Source organism: Mauremys mutica, chromosome 4 (assembly GCF_020497125.1).
Source record: "Mauremys mutica isolate MM-2020 ecotype Southern chromosome 4, ASM2049712v1, whole genome shotgun sequence".
In the NCBI taxonomy this organism is placed as follows: Eukaryota; Metazoa; Chordata; order Testudines; family Geoemydidae; genus Mauremys; species Mauremys mutica.
In genome coordinates this window covers 155,639,993-155,654,939 of record NC_059075.1, presented here as the reverse complement: position 1 = coordinate 155,654,939, position 14,947 = coordinate 155,639,993, and the positions used below count along the sequence as shown (strand labels likewise).

Genomic DNA, 14,947 nt, shown 5'->3' with positions numbered 1-14,947 from the left:
CTGCAGCAGAAAGATGGGAGAGATTAGAGGGTTGTGGAAATGTGAGCAGGACGCCCCAGAATGAGCCCAGGCCCCACCCCGTTCCACAGCTTTTAGCCTCAGCCCCCTACCTCCATCCAGCCCCTCAGAACTGGGAAAGAACCCAGGAGTCCTGGCTGCCAGCCCCCCCAACCGCTAGACACTGCTCCCCTCCCAGAGGCAGAGAAAGAACCCAGGAGTCCTGGCTGCCAGCCCCGCCTGCCCCAAGGGCCACTCTGTTCACACTCTCTCATTACGCGCTGTCTCTCCGGTGCCAGCCCCACAGGGCGGAGTTGCCCAACCGGTTCCCGGTGCCGGCGGGGTGAGGGTGGGATCATCGAAAGCCCCCACACAACCTCTTCCCCCCACGCACTCTTCCCAGAGGCAGCCGGGCCCTGGCCCCACCCCCACACCAAATTCCAGCTCCCCTCCTGCTCCCAGAGCCGGGGAGAGAACCCAGGAGTCCTGGCTCCCAGCCCTCCCTGCTCTACCCACCAGCCCCCACTCCCCTCCCAGAGCCAGGGAGAGAACCCAGGAGTCCTGGCTCCCAGCCCCCCTGCTCTAACCCACCAGCCCCCACTCCCCTCCCAGAGCCAGGGAGAGAACCCAGGAGTCCTGGTCAGCACTGACTGCAAGGGGAGAGCACCCCCTCCCCTCCTGCGACCTCAGCCCTGGGTTCCCCCCAGCCTCAAGGAAATTGGGTTTGGGTCCCGGCCCCCCCGTACCCTGAAGAATTATCACCCTCATTTGTGAGGGGTACATGACACTTGTCACAGAGGCCGGCACCGCTGCCGGGCGGCTATTTGGTGTGACCCTGAGACGCCGGAGGCCGGTGACCCCCAGCGAAATTCCACCCAGAGTCAGACCCAGGAGCCAGACCAGGTCAGGGCGGTGGCTCCCTGCATCCTACAGGCCGACAAAGCCCGGCCCGGGCATGCCGAGAACCTACCGGGCCCGTCTCCCCGGCGAGCCGGGACCCTGGGGCTCGGTGCTCCCGGTGCTCGGCCTGCGGGGCTGCAGAACCGCCGTGTGGACGGGATCTCCGGAGCCCGGATGGCCACGGGGCAGTTCCGGAGCCCGGACGTGGCCCCCCAGGCTCGGGCACTCAGCGCCGTGTGGACGGGATCTCCGGAGCCCGGACGCGGCCCCCCAGGCTCGGGCACTCAGCGCCGTGTGGACGGGATCTCCGGAGCCCGGACGCGGCCCCCCAGGCTCGGGCACTCAGCGCCATGTGGACAGGATCTCCGGAGCCCGGATGGCCACGGGGCAGTTCCGGAGCCCGGACGTGGCCCCCCAGGCTCGGGCACTCAGTGCTGTGTGGACGGGATCTCGGGAGCCCGGACGTGGCCCCCCAGGCTCAGGCACTCAGTGCCGTGTGGACGGGATCTCCGGAGCCCGGACGCGGCCCCCCAGGCTCGGGCACTCAGCGCCGTGTGGACGGGATCTCCGGAGCCCGGACGCGGCCCCCCAGGCTCGGGCACTCAGCGCCGTGTGGACGGGATCTCCGGAGCCTGGACGTGGCCCCCCAGGCTCGGGCACTCAGCGCCGTGTGGACGGGATCTCCGGAGCCCGGACGCGGCCCCCAGGCTCGGGCACTCAGCGCCGTGTGGACGGGATCTCCGGAGCCCGGACGCGGCCCCCAGGCTCGGGCGCTCAGCGCCATGTGGACGGGATCTCCGGAGCCCGGACGCGGCCCCCAGGCTCGGGCGCTCAGCGCCGTGTGGACGGGATCTCCGGAGCCCGGACGCGGCCCCCAGGCTCGGGCACTCAGCGCCGTGTGGACGGGATCTCCGGAGCCCGGACACCACGGGGCAGTTCTGAAGCCCCGACGCGGCCCTGCAGCCCATCGGCACAAGACAAGGGAGCGGCGCCCAGCCGAGGGCCGCGCCTGGTTCCTCCCGAGCCCGAGGAGACGGGCACTGGCTGGGGGAACCTGACACCTTTCTGGGACTAGGACGGCCAGATCCCATCTTTGAGCCTGGTTATTTCTCAGCAGCTCCTGTACGTGTACGTGGGGTAACCGGTTAGATCCCCCCAGCAACCCGATCAAACAGCCCCCCCTCACGGCACTGCCTGGCGTGCGACGCCCCCGGGGGGGGGGGGTCACCCTTCCAGCTCCCAGAACCAGAGGGGAAAATGTCCCAGCTGGGGGTGTCTCTGGCAGCCTTGGGCCAGCCGCTGGCTTTGTGGCTCCTCAAGGCCTCGTGCTAATGCCCAGCCCCCCTGCTCTGACCCACCAGCCCCCACTCCCCTCTCAGAGCCGGGGAGAGAACCCAGGAGTCCTGGCTCCCAGCCCCCCCGCTCTGACCCAGACCCCACTCCCCTCCCATAGCTGGGGATAGAACCCAGGAGTCCTGGCTCCCAGCCCCCTCTGCTCTCACCCACCAGCCCCCACTCCCCTCCCAGAGTTGGGGAGAGAAACCAGGAGTCCGGGTCAGTACTGATTGCGAGGGGAGAGCACCCCCTGCTGGAGAGACACCCTCTCCCCTCCTGCACTGTGAGCTCTGGGGGTCCCCCCCCCCAGCCTCAGGGAGATGGGGTTTGGGTTGCAGTGTGGGGTGAGGGCCAGGGAGTGCTCGGAGGGGGGGTTATTTCCATAGTGGAGTTGGGGGGCCCGTTCCATGGTGCGACCACCTCTCTGGCGGAGCGTCCTGGTGTGATTCGAAGTGGGACAAGGCGCGTCTCCCACACGTCCCCCTCGTGGCCGGTTCTGTGGGATACGAGGCCTGGGAATTAAGTCGGCTCCATCGCTCGGGGGGGGGGGGTGAATCCCCGGCCCCCCCCCCCCCCCCGGGAGACGTGGATTTACCAGCCTGACCCCCGGTGCGGACGGCGCTCGGTGGACGGCAGGATCCTCCCGGGGCCCCCGCCGCAGCCTCTTGGGGAGGCGGATTCACTCCGCCGAGCGGCCCAGCCGGCCCAGCCCGTGTCTACACGGTGCTGGAGCGTTTCGGGTGTAGACAAGGCTGGCGGCGGATCGGAGCTGTTCGGGGGGCTGGCGTAGCAGGCATGGGGTGGGCCGGCCAGGCGGTGGGTGCCCGCGGCCGGCGGGGGGCAGCAGCAGGGAGGCTGGGGGGACGGCTGGGGGAGTGGGGTCTAGTGGTTAGAGCGGGGTGGGGGTGGGCTGGGAGCCAGGACTCCTGGGTTCTCTCCTTGGGGTTTGTGGTTGACTCTCCCTTCGTCGCTCTCCCAGCTCCCACCTGCAGCCCCCACCCCCCGCCCCGCCCCAGGGGATTCTGGGGCCTCCGTTCCCAGAACAGGTCCCCGCAGGCCCTGACGCCCAGCGGCTCTGTTCTCCCTGCGCGGAAACCCCCCGACGCCAGTCGCTCAGACAGGGACACCCCTGCCCCCCCGTCCCCCAACCGCCCAGCCCTGCCGGTGCCCCTCACCCCCAACCCGCAGCCCCTGCCAGCCCAGCCCTGCCCCCCCCTGCTCTGCCGGTGCCCCTCACTCCCGACCCACAGCCCCGGCCAGCCCAGCCCTGCCCCCCCCAGCTCTGCCGGTGCCCCTCACTCCCGACCCGCAGCCCCTGCCAGCCCAGCCCTGCCCCCCCCAGCTCTGCCGGTGCCCCTCACTCCCGACCCGCAGCCCCTGCCAGCCCAGCTCTGCCGGTGCCCCTCACTCCCGTCACACCGCCCCTGCCAGCCCAGCCCTGCCCCGCCCTGGTGTGCCGGTGCCCCTCACTCCCGACCCGCAGCCCCTGCCACCCCAGCCCTGCCCCCCCCCAGCCCTGCCGGTGCCCCTCACTCCCAACACGCAGCCCCTGCCAGCCCAGCCCTGCCCCCCCCCCAGCTCTGCCGGTGCCCCTCACTCCCGACCCGCAGCCCCTGCCAGCCCAGCCCTGGGCTCCCCCCAGTTCTGCCGGTGCCCCTCACTCCCGACCTGCAGCCCCCTGGCACTCAGACTGGATCCGACCAGGGTCTAGTGGGTCAGAGCAGGGGGGGCTGGGAGCCAGGACGCCTGTGTTCTCTCCCTGGCTGGGAGGGAAGTGGGGTCTAGTGGGTTGGGGGGGGCAGGACGCCTGGGTTCTCTCCCGGATCGGAGGGAAGTGGGGTCTAGTGGGTTAGCGCGGGGTGGGCCAGGACGCCTGGGTTCTCCCCCCGGGCTCGGGGGCGGGCGGATGGCTGCCGCTCCCAGCCGCCTGGCCGGCATCCCAGGCAGGGCTCGGATTTCAAGGGCTGCGGGAGATGTGAGGCGGCGTGGGCCCTCCCCGTGGGGGTGGAGGGGGGGAGCTGGGACGTCCCGGGGGGGCGGGGAGACTCCGTGTCCCAGGAGCGGGGCTGGAGACGGGGTAATGGAGCAGGCAGAGCCCAGCGGGGAGCTGCGCGCCCCTTGTGCGGGGCATCGGACCCTGCCAGCCCCCTAGCCCGGCTCTCGCCACCGCCCCCCCGGCGGGGCAGGGCAGGTGGGGCAGGGGGCTCCGGACCGGAGCCGGCTTCGGGGCAGATCGCAGCGCGGGGACCAGAACCGGATCGTGGGACCCAGGACGGGATCCGAGCCCCCGGGGGCTGAACCGGAGCGGACCCAGCACAGGATCCACTGGGAGTGGGATCCCGGGAGGGGACCCACTGGGATCCACTCATGAAAGGATCCACCTGGGACCGCAGCCCACGTTCCCTTCAGAACCCCCCCGGGGCTTGATCCGTCCAGTCACCGGATCCACTGGGACCGCAGCCTGGCCAGGACTCGGGATCCACTGGGATCCTGGATCTCCCAGGCCAACGGGACCCCGGGATCTACCCTGGGAATCTGCTTCCTCCCCCTCCCTGCGCTGACCTGGGAGAGGCTCCCCAGGGGTCACCGGATCAGTTGGGATCCCAGGAGCACTGGATCCACCTTGCCCCCGCCCTGGCGGCCCCTTGGGATAAGGGGGCAGATCCCTGCACTGGCTCCCCCTTCTGGCGGGGCCGCCTGGAGTCGAGATGTTCTGGATTCGTGGATTCCTCCTTCTGTTCCTGCGGAGCTCGGCTGCGCTCCAGGGAGAAGGTGAGTCCCTGCATCTGACCCCAGGACTCCTGGGTTCTCTCCCTGGCTCTGGGAGGGGAGTGGGGTCAGGTGGGTGAGAGCAGGGGGGGCTGGGAGCCAGGACTCCTGGGTTCTCTCCCCGGCTCTGGGAGGGCAGTGGGGCCTGGTGGTTAGAGGGGGGGAGGCTGGGAACCAGGACTCCTGGGTTCTGTCCCTGGAGATCTCTGTGCTTCAGTGTCCCATGCAGAGGCTGACCTGGGGGCGTATATGAAGGGCAGGGGGGCAGCATTATAGCCTGGAGGGGGCATTGGGAGGTGGGGTCCATAACCCCCAAAGTCCCCGCTCCCCAGAGATCCCCTCCTGCGTGGGTGCCCTGGAGGAGGAGGGCAGGGCCGGTCAGAGGGCTGTCAGCTGTGGAAGGCGCATCCCCGGCCTGCCCACCTCCCACCAGCCAGAGAGCTCCCCCCACGGCGGCCAGGCCCCCCAGAGGGGACAGGCCCCGGCCCCCTGAGCCAGCCAGTCCCTGCCTTGGGACCCGACGGGACCAGACAATACAGGCTCTGGAGAGGGTTTAGCCGAGGGCCAAGAAACAGGCTGAGCAGGGCTGGGTGGGGTTCCGGCTTGGCAGCCAGATGGGGTAATACACAGTGCTGTGGGGCTGGGAAGGGGGCGCCGTGCTGCAGGGGAACCATGCCCCCCCCAGCTCTCTGTGTGAGTGGCAGCTCCGGCCTGCCCAGTACCCCCAGCGAGTGGGGGGCTGCCAGCCCCTGGCAGGGTTCGGGGAGTCCCCACAAATCTATTTGTCAGGCAGCCCCGGGCAATGGAAACTCAGCTCCCATCCACCCGGGGAGAGGGCAGCCCAGATGCCGCATTTTATAACCCAGAACCAATGTCTGGAAACTGTGCCCAGTTTGGGGAATCTCTGCTTGGCACAGACCAGAGCTGGCTGCTCTAAACCATTAGCTGGGGAGAGAACCCAGGAGTCCTGCCTCCCAGCCCCCCTGCTCTAACCACTAGACCCCACTTCCCTCCCAGAGCCGGGGAGAGAACCCAGGAGTCCAGGCTCCCAGCCCCCTGCTCTAACCACTAGACCCCACTCCCAACCCAGAGCCAGGGAAGGAACCCAGGAGTCCTGGCTCCCAGCCCCCCCCCGCTCTAACCACTAGACCCCACTCCCCTCCCAGAGCCGGGAGAGAACCCAGGAGTCCAGGCTCCCAGCCCCCTGCTCTAACCACTAGACCCCACTCCCATCCCAGAGCCAGGGAAGGAACCCAGGAGTCCTGGCTCCCAGCCCCCCCCGCTCTAACCACTAGACCCCACTCCCCTCCCAGAGCCGGGAGAGAACCCAGGAGTCCAGGCTCCCAGCCCCCTGCTCTAACCACTAGACCCCACTCCCATCCCAGAGCCAGGGAAGGAACCCAGGAGTCCTGGCTCCCCCTTCCTCTTCCCCCCCCCCCCAGGGTGAACCCCGTTTCTTACCACCCCCCTGCTCCCTGCTGGGAGTTAAGGCTGCAGACAGCTGCATGGACCAGCTGCCAGGCGCCAGGAAACCTATCGCCTCCTGCGGCAGGCTCCGTGCCCGCCCCACAAAGCCCCTTGTGAGGGATCAGAGCCCCCCACGGCGCCACCCCCTCAGCCACCTGTCCAGCATAACACCGGCTATTTTCATGCATGACAACAGGTGGGGCCGGTCCCCAGAGCCCCGCGTGGGCTGCGGAGGCATTGAAACAGGGAGGTGTGTGTGTGGGGGGGCTGGTTACACAGCGGGGGAGGATGATCCGGCCCCGGAGGGGAGGAGGAATGGGCTAGATGGGCCCCGATGGGGCATCTCCATCTTTGCTGGGGAAAAGACTTGATAGAACCCAGGAGTCCTGGCTCCCAGCCCCCCACCTCCCCCTGCTCACACTCACTAGACCCTACTCCACTCCCAGAGCTGAGGACAGAATTCCCAGCTCTGGGAGGGGCAGGGGGGTCTAGTGGGTAGAGCGACTGGAGAGGCTGGGAGCCAGGACTCCTGGGTTCTCTCCGGGCTCTGGGAGGGGAGTGGGGGCTGGTGGGTGATAGCAGGGGGGCTGGGAGCCAGGACTCCTGGGTTCTCTCTGGGCTCTGGGAGGGGAGTGGGGTCTGGTGGGTGATAGCAGGGGGGCTGGGAGCCAGGACTCCTGGGTTCTCTCCCGGCTCTGGGAGGGGAGTGGGGGCTGGTGGTTAGAGCAGGGGGGGCTGGGAGCCAGGACTCCTGGGTTCTCTCCGGGCTCTGGGAGGGGAGGGGAGTGGGGTGTTCTTTACCCTGTGCTCGTAGGGGTGTCATGGCCCCACATCCTGTTTCCTGTGCTGTTGACGTGGTGTGTGGCAGGGCTGCCCGCCCCCACGCCCTCCCAGACCAGCATCTCTCGGAAGGGAGGCACTCCAGCTGTTCCAGCAGCAGCTGTCGCAGCCCTTCCAGATGTGGCAGGCCATGAAATGGGCCCGGATCCCTCCCTGCCTTGCCACAGCTCTGCTGTCAGGAATCTGGAACAGGCAGACACCTGCCCTGCTCTAGCCACTAGTCCCCACTCCCCTCCCAGAGCCAGAAATGGAACCCAGGAGTCCTGGCTCCCCCGACACTCTAACCCACTAGACCCCCCTCACTTGGCAGAGCTGGGCAGAGAACCCAGGAGTCCTGACTCCCAGCCCCCCTGCTCTAACCATTACCTTGTAATCACCTGCTGTTCATATGCTGATCTACCTGTTCGCTATCAGGACAGGGTCATCCAGACTGTCTGTTCTCCCAGCAGAGATGGAGCCACCCCATCACCCGGGGCTGGAGCCTCCCTGACAAACCGCTCTGTAATCCGGTCCCGTCACACCTAACTCCTCCACCGCCCTGCAGCTAGAGGCGTCTTCTGATTCATCTCGGGGCAAGCCGGAGCTCTGAGCCCTGGCTCTGCTGGGCAGCGTCGTCACGCCCAGTCGTTAATTATAACCGCCCCAGGAAGGGCCCCCCCCCAACTTCTCCTGCCTTTGAAGGGCTCCGGCGCTGATGGCCGGCCCTGGGCTGGGTTTTCCAGAAGCGCCGTCCAGAGGCGGGAGCACGTCTCCAGCTTGCCCGTCCCTCCACTCTCCAGACCTTTGAGGTGTCCTCTGAGTCTATGGGATGAACCTCTTCATCGATGGTCCATCCTTCCCTCCACCTTCTAACATCTTTCATCCTTCCAGCATCTCAGCATCTTCATCCCCTGCTCCATCCCTCCATCTTCCCCATTGTCCATTCTCCATGCAAACCGTCATCTTCCATTGATTTCAAACATCTTAAAGCCAGAAGGCACCATCTCATCTGACCTCCCAGATAACCCAGGCAGGAGACGTTCGCCCAGTGACCCTCTGTATTGAACCGAATAACGTGTGTGTTGACTAAAGTATCTTCCACCAGGAAGACCTCCAGTCTTGACGTGAAGCCACCAAGCAATGGAGAACCCACCATTTCCCTGGAGAGTTTCTCCTAATGGATAATCACCCGGGTGGTTAATTTCTAGTCTGAATTTGTCTGGCTTCAACATCCAGCCATTGGTTCTTTCTCTGCCTTCTGCCACTCGATCTGAAGAGCTTTTTAATAGATTTTAATGGATTTTCTCCCCGTGAAGGTGCTTTGTCCATCATGCTCAAGTCACCTCTTGATCTCTTCAAGATGCTCAACAGACCGAGCTTGTTAAGTCTCTCGCTGTCAGGCATTTTCTCCAGCCGTTGGATCATTTTCCTGGCTCTTCCCTGCTCCCTTTCCAGGCTTCCAACCTTCTCTATAAAATGTGCACCCCGGAAGAGGGTGCAATGTTCTGGTGCTGGCCTCACCACTGCTGTAAAGTCACCTCCCTGCTTCCACTCGCTACTGCCCAAGGGTCGCATGGCACCTGCTTGCCATCGGTGTCTTCTCAGATGCTTCATCTTTCCCTGTGCCCTTCATCTTCTCTGGTGCTCTCACCCAATGGGATCGTCTCCCTCCTTTGCTGGATCCCATGTGGGTGTAGGACAGTCTTGCAATTGTTGGTGGCTCCTCAAAGCTTGTTCCAAGAATGGCCATCCATTCGTCCTGGGGTCGGGAAGGAGACACGGCTGTTGACCCCATCCATCGCTCGACCCCTGGCTTTCTCCTCCAGCTGGAGTTGTCTGGGGTAGGAGACAGCGCTTGGTCCTTCGTTCCTCAAGGCTCCACGACCAAAATATTCCTCCAGCATCTTCCCCACTACATCGACTCACCTACTCCAACATCCCAGTGTGGAGCAACAAGCCAGAAGGCTTCCAGTTAAAGAACCCAGGAGTCCTGCAGTCCTCTGCTGGTGTAAACCAAAATAGCTCGGTTGGCTTCCAAATGGCAGGACTCCTGGGTTCTCTCCCCAGCTCTGGGAGCGGAGTGGGGGCTGGTGGGCTAGAACAGGGGCTGGGAGACAGGACTCCTGGGTTCTCTCCCCAGCTCTGGGAGGAGTGTGGTTAGAGTGGGAGGGCTGGGAGCCAGGACTCCTGGGTTCGCTAACCCTTCTCTTTTTCCTCCTCTAGCGCCCTCCGAGTGCTTCACAGTGAATGGCGCCGATTACCGGGGGGCCCAGAACCACACGTCCCCCGACGGCCGGGGCCAGCCCTGCCTCTACTGGAACCAGACCCAGAAACACGCCTACAACACGGCCAAGTTCCCCAACGGGGAGTGGGGCCTGGGCAGTCACAGCGCCTGCCGGAACCCGGACGGGGACGTCCAGCCCTGGTGCTACGTCCTTGAGACCGAGGAGGGGATCTACTGGAAATACTGCGACATCCCCAGCTGCCACAGTGAGCGCCGGGGGGCGCCGGGCCCTGCCGCGGCGGGGAGGGAATGGCAGGGGGCCGGGCTGCAGGGGGCGAGGGGGGGGCTCGTTACACCCTAACCCCGTCTCTCCTCCCCTCAGTGCCCGGGTACATCGGCTGCTTCCTGGACTCCGGCAACCCCCCGGCACTGAGTGGCAGCAGCGGCACCTCCAGCAAACTGACCGTCCAAGTCTGCATCCGATACTGCCGGAAGCGGGGGTACAAGGTAACCCCCCCTGACCCTCCCCGAGCCCGCCAGTCCCCTGCCCTGGGCGGCGGCCGGGCAGGTGGATTTAACCCTTCGTTCCCTGCAGTTCGCCGGCGTGGAGGCCGGATGCGCCTGCTTCTGCGGCAGCGAGGGGGACCTGCGGTGGGCCCAGCCCGTGGGGGCCGTGGAGTGCGACCAGGTCTGCTTCGGCAAGGCCAGCGAGCTGTGCGGGGGGGACGGCCGCATCGGGGTCTACGACGGTGAGCGGGGGCTGGGGAGAAGGGGGAAGGGGGGGAATCTAGGGAAGACGAGTATGGGGCTGCGCTGCAGGGAGTGGGGGCTCAGCAGGGGGCGCTCTCCCCTGGCAGCCTGGGCTGGCCCAATGCCCCAGTGCGGCACTAGGGGGCGCTGTGCTGCAGGGAGCAGGGTGAAGGCTCAGCAGGGGGCGCTCTCCCCTGGCAGCCTGGGCTGGCCCAATGCCCCAGTGCAGCACTAGGGGGCGCTGTGCTGCAGGGAGCGGGGTGGGCTCAGTAGGGGGCGCTCTCCCCTGGCAGTCAGGGCCGGCCCCAATGCCCCAGTGCAGCACTAGGGGGCGCTGTGCTGCAGGGAACAGGGGATCAGCAGGGGGCGCTCTCCCCTGGCAGCCAGGGCTGGTCCCGATGCCCCAGTGTGGCACTAGGGGGCGCTGTGCTGCAGCTCACCATCCTCCCAGATCATTAACCCTTTCTGCACCTCAGCCCAGTTGGCCTCCCCTCCGGGGCTCACCCCTGCTCTCCCCCCCTCCAGTGTCTGTGGGGGCCTGCCAGGGGAACTTCAGTGCCCCCTCCGGGGTCATCTACTCCCCGGATTTCCCGGACGACTACGGCCCCGACAGCAATTGTTCCTGGGTCCTGCGCCCCCCGGGCTCCAGCGCCGTGGAGCTCCGCTTCCAGATCTTCGAGATCCGGGACCCCAACGACCGGCTGGAGCTGCGGGATGGGCACAGCCGCCGCCTCCTGGCACAGTTTGACGGGCATCACCGCCCCGGCCCCGCCCTCCTCCTCCCCACCGACGTCCTTGTCCTCAGCTTCCGCTCCGACCAGCTCCTGCATGCCCAGGGGTTCGCCGTGGCCTACCGGGGTGAGCGATGCAGCTGAATCTGGGGGGCAGGGGCTGTTCCTACTGGGACCCCTCTCCCGGCGCTGAGACGCGGCCCCTCTGGGGAGGGGCGGCTGGGTAACGCCCACAGAGGGTTCGTAAGCTGTACCCACCTCAGGCTCAGGGCGAGGGGTGGGGGGCTGCCTTTGAACTCGGATCCTCAGCCCAGGTGCTGCTAATGATGCCCTGGGGGCTGGAGCCGGGGTCTGTAATTAGGTGCTTGAACACCTGCATGGGAAGGGGGGCTGGGGTGGGGATGTCACTCCTTGGCAGCAGGTATGCGGAGGGAGCTGGGAAAATTCCCTCCAGGGAATCCCCTCCCGTCTAATCCCCCCGCAGAGCGCCAGGGCGGGGGGGTCCCCAGGGGGCGCTCTCCCCTGGCGGTCAGGGCTGGCCCCGGTGCCTCAGTGCGGCACTAGGGTGCGCAGTGCGGCGGGGTGTGGGGCAGGGGGGCTCCCCAGGGGGCGCTCTCCCCTGGCCGTCAGGGCTGGCCCCGGTGCCTCAGTGCGGCGCTAGGGGGCGCAGTGCGGCGGGGTGTGGGGCAGGGGGGTCCCCAGGGGGCGCTCTCCCCTGGCGGTCAGGGCTGGCCCCGGTGCCTCAGTGCGGCGCTAGGGGGCGCAGTGCGGCGGGGTGTGGGGCAGGGGGGTCCCCAGGGGGCGCTCTCCCATGGCGGTCAGGGCTGGCCCCGGTGCCTCAGTGCGGCGCTAGGGGGCGCAGTGCAGCGGGGTGTGGGGCAGGGGGGTCCCCAGGGGGCGCTCTCCCCTGGCGGTCAGGGCTGGCCCCGGTGCCTCAGTGCGGCGCTAGGGGGCGCAGTGCGGCGGGGTGTGGGGCAGGGGGGCTCCCCAGGGGGCGCTCTCCCCTGGCGGGGACTGCTGGCCCCCGGGGCGGCGCTAGGGGCTCACGGCTGACTCTCTCGGTCCAGGGGTGAAGGGCCCCATGCTGGAGATCTCGGAGGGGGACTCCCAGACGTTGCCCAGTGACCTGCTGCATCCAACCTTCACGGACCAATTCAACGCCAGCTGGACCCGCAGCGCCGACGACGTAGCCATCGGGGCAGGAGGTGGGGAATGGGACACGGGGCCTCTTCCCTCCAGGGGGGGCTGGCTTCGATCCAGCCCCACAGCTGGAGACTGGCTGGGTCCGGGGGTGGGGAATGGGACACGGGGCCTCTCCCCTCCACTGACCCCAATTCTGGCCCTGCTGCACTTCCATACTCTGCCAGGGGTCTCCCCCCCCAGCTAGCATTCAACTGCCCATACTCACAAATACTGTGCTTTGTCAGCCATTTTTGTAGGTCCTACATAATCTCTACCTGTTCCTTCTCTCCCAGGCTGGATGATGTACACAGCTTCAGGGGCCTTCCTCCTCATGCTCCTCATCATCTCATACCACCTGCGGAAGAGGTGAGATGCTGGGACGGGCATGGTGGGTTAGAGCAGTGGGGGCTGGGAGCCAGGACTCCTGGGTTCTATCCCCAGTGCTGGGAGGGGAGTGGGGTCTAGTGGTTAGAGCAGAGGGGGCTGGGAGCCAGGACTCCTGGGTTCCATTCCCGGCTCTGGGAGGGGAGTGGGGACTGGTGGGTTAGAGCAGGGGGGGCTGGGAGCCAGGACGCCTGGTTTCTATCCCCAGCTATGGGAGGGGAGTGGGGGCTGATGGGTTAGAGCAGGGGGGGCTGGGAGCCAGGACTCCTGGGTTCTCTCCCCGGCTCTGGGAGGGGAGTGGGGGCTGGTGGGTTAGAGCAGGAGGGGCTGGGAGCCAGGACTCCTGGGTTCTCTCCCCGGCTCTGGGAGGGGAGTGGGGGCTGGTGGGTTAGAGCAGGAGGGGCTGGGAGCCAGGACTCCTGGGTTCTCTCCCAGCTCAGGGAGGGAAGTGGGGGCTGGTGGGTCAGAGCAGGGCGGGTGGGAGCCAGGACTCCTGGGTTCTCTCCCCAGCTCTGGGAGGAGAGTGGGGGCTGGTGCTTGATGCACTGCTCTCTTGTGGCTGCTGCCAGCACTGCAGCACGTGCTCCGGGTCTCTCTACGCAGGACCTGCCTGTTTGTGCAGAAGAAGAGCGGGGGGCTGCCCGGCTCCTTCTCCTCCGCCGTGGGCCCCCGGTGCCGATGCCAGTGCCTGGGGGGGGAGGCCTGGGCTGTGGCCTATCGGCACACAGGGGTGCTCATCTGCACCGGCCACAGCTCCCGGCACCCCCCTCCGCTCCCCGGCTCCGACGACGAGGCTGCCTCCGACTGCACCTGCCTGTGTCACAGCTACGAGAACCTGGCGCCCACCAGCCAGTCCTCCCTCAAGTCGCTCCTGTCCCCCAGCTGAGCTGGGGGGGCGGGCGGACCCCCGCAGGACTCCCCTCCAGAGCCAGGGGGCAACCCCAGAACGACTGCTTCGGAGGAGAGCTGGGGGGACCCCGGAAACGTGCATTCATGCCCCCAGTGTCTGCTGCCCCCTGCAGACCCCAGAACTGGGGGTTCATGCCCCTCCCGCTGTCTCTGAGCCCCACATTCCCCAGCGTCTCATGCTGCCCTGGAGCTCCACTGCCCTACAAATGGACCCCGCCCCCCAAAATGGGGCATCTGAAACAACCGCTGCAGCTTCGCCAAACCACCGGAGACGGCATCTGAGTTGGGATGGGTGGCCCTGTCTAATGCTCTGCCCCGGGCCCCCCCGATGTGCCCCCAAATGGGGTTTGTGCCCCCCCAGGGCCCAACGCTACGGCCACCCCTTGAGGATGATGGTGGTTTGACCCACTGGAAGAAGCGGCTCCGACCCAGCCCTCGGGCAGGGGACTGGCTGGCTCAGGGGGCGCGGGATGGGACACGGGGCCTTGCCCTCCAGCAGCTGGAGAAGTGCAGCTCCGTGCCATGGGGCACAGATGGACACATGTGGGGAGTAGGGATCTGTGGATGGGGCGTAGCTCCCCTGCAGGGGGTGCTGTGTCCCATGTGGGCTGCACGAATACCCCCCGGGGGACCCGCAGCGACATGCCCTGAACCAGGAAGAAAGATGATATGAGAATGATCCAGATTAAATTATTTTACATATGGGAATGTCTCTTCATTAGCATCGCGGGGAGCGGGCTGGGAGCCAGGATGCCTGGGTTCTCTCCTGGCTCTAGGAGGGGAGTAGGCGAGGGGCTGGGAGCCAGCTTGCCTGGGTTCTCTCCTGGCTCTAGGAGGGGAGTAGGTGAGGGGCTGGGAGCCAGGATGCCTGGGTTCTCTCCTGGCTCTAGGAGGGGAGTGGGCGAGGGGCTGGGAGCCAGGATGCCTGGGTTCTCTCCTGGCTCTAGAAGGGGAGTGGGTGCGTGGGCGGGGGGGGCTGGGAGCCAGAACTCCTGGGTCCCGACCCTGATGGCACATTGAGGGAGGTTTAGGTTGGGCACAATTCAGTGTGGGCCGAGTGGGGTCCAGGAGGCCTTATGCTAATGTGAACTGCTTTGTGTGAATATTTTATGCTAATGAGGTGACCAGAGGCCGTTGGTTGTATAATCTGCTCCTTCCACTGGGAGGTGCATTTATTATGCTGTCGAACCAGCTGTTAGATAAAAACGTAAGAGCGGCCAGACTGGGTCAGCCCAAAGGTCCATCCAGCCCAGTGTCCTGTCTGCCGACAATGGCCAGTGCCAGGTGCCCCAGAGGGAGTGAACAGACCAGGAAATCATCCAGTGATCCAACCTCTGCGCCCATTGCCAGGTTCTGGCAAACAGAGGCCGGGGTCACCATCCCTGCCCAGCCTGGCTAATACCGATTGATGGACCTATCCCCTATGAATTTAGCTATTTTTTTTAACCTTGTTATGGTCTTGGCCTTCACAACATTCCCT

At 66.4% G+C, this 14,947-nt stretch overlaps 1 protein-coding gene across 1 annotated transcript; it reads left to right on the top strand.

Annotated features, from left to right (window-relative positions):
• The first annotated feature begins 4,296 nt into the window (after positions 1-4,296).
• Positions 4,297-14,147, top strand: KREMEN2 (kringle containing transmembrane protein 2). The gene is made up of 8 exons (XM_045016320.1): positions 4,297-5,004; positions 9,511-9,777; positions 9,894-10,018; positions 10,107-10,260; positions 10,787-11,119; positions 12,060-12,197; positions 12,468-12,540; positions 13,162-14,147. The coding sequence occupies exons 1-8, from the start codon at positions 4,941-4,943 to the stop codon at positions 13,442-13,444; spliced, it is 1,437 nt and encodes a 478-aa protein (XP_044872255.1). The 5' UTR covers positions 4,297-4,940; the 3' UTR covers positions 13,445-14,147.
• Positions 14,148-14,947: the final 800 nt, after the last annotated feature.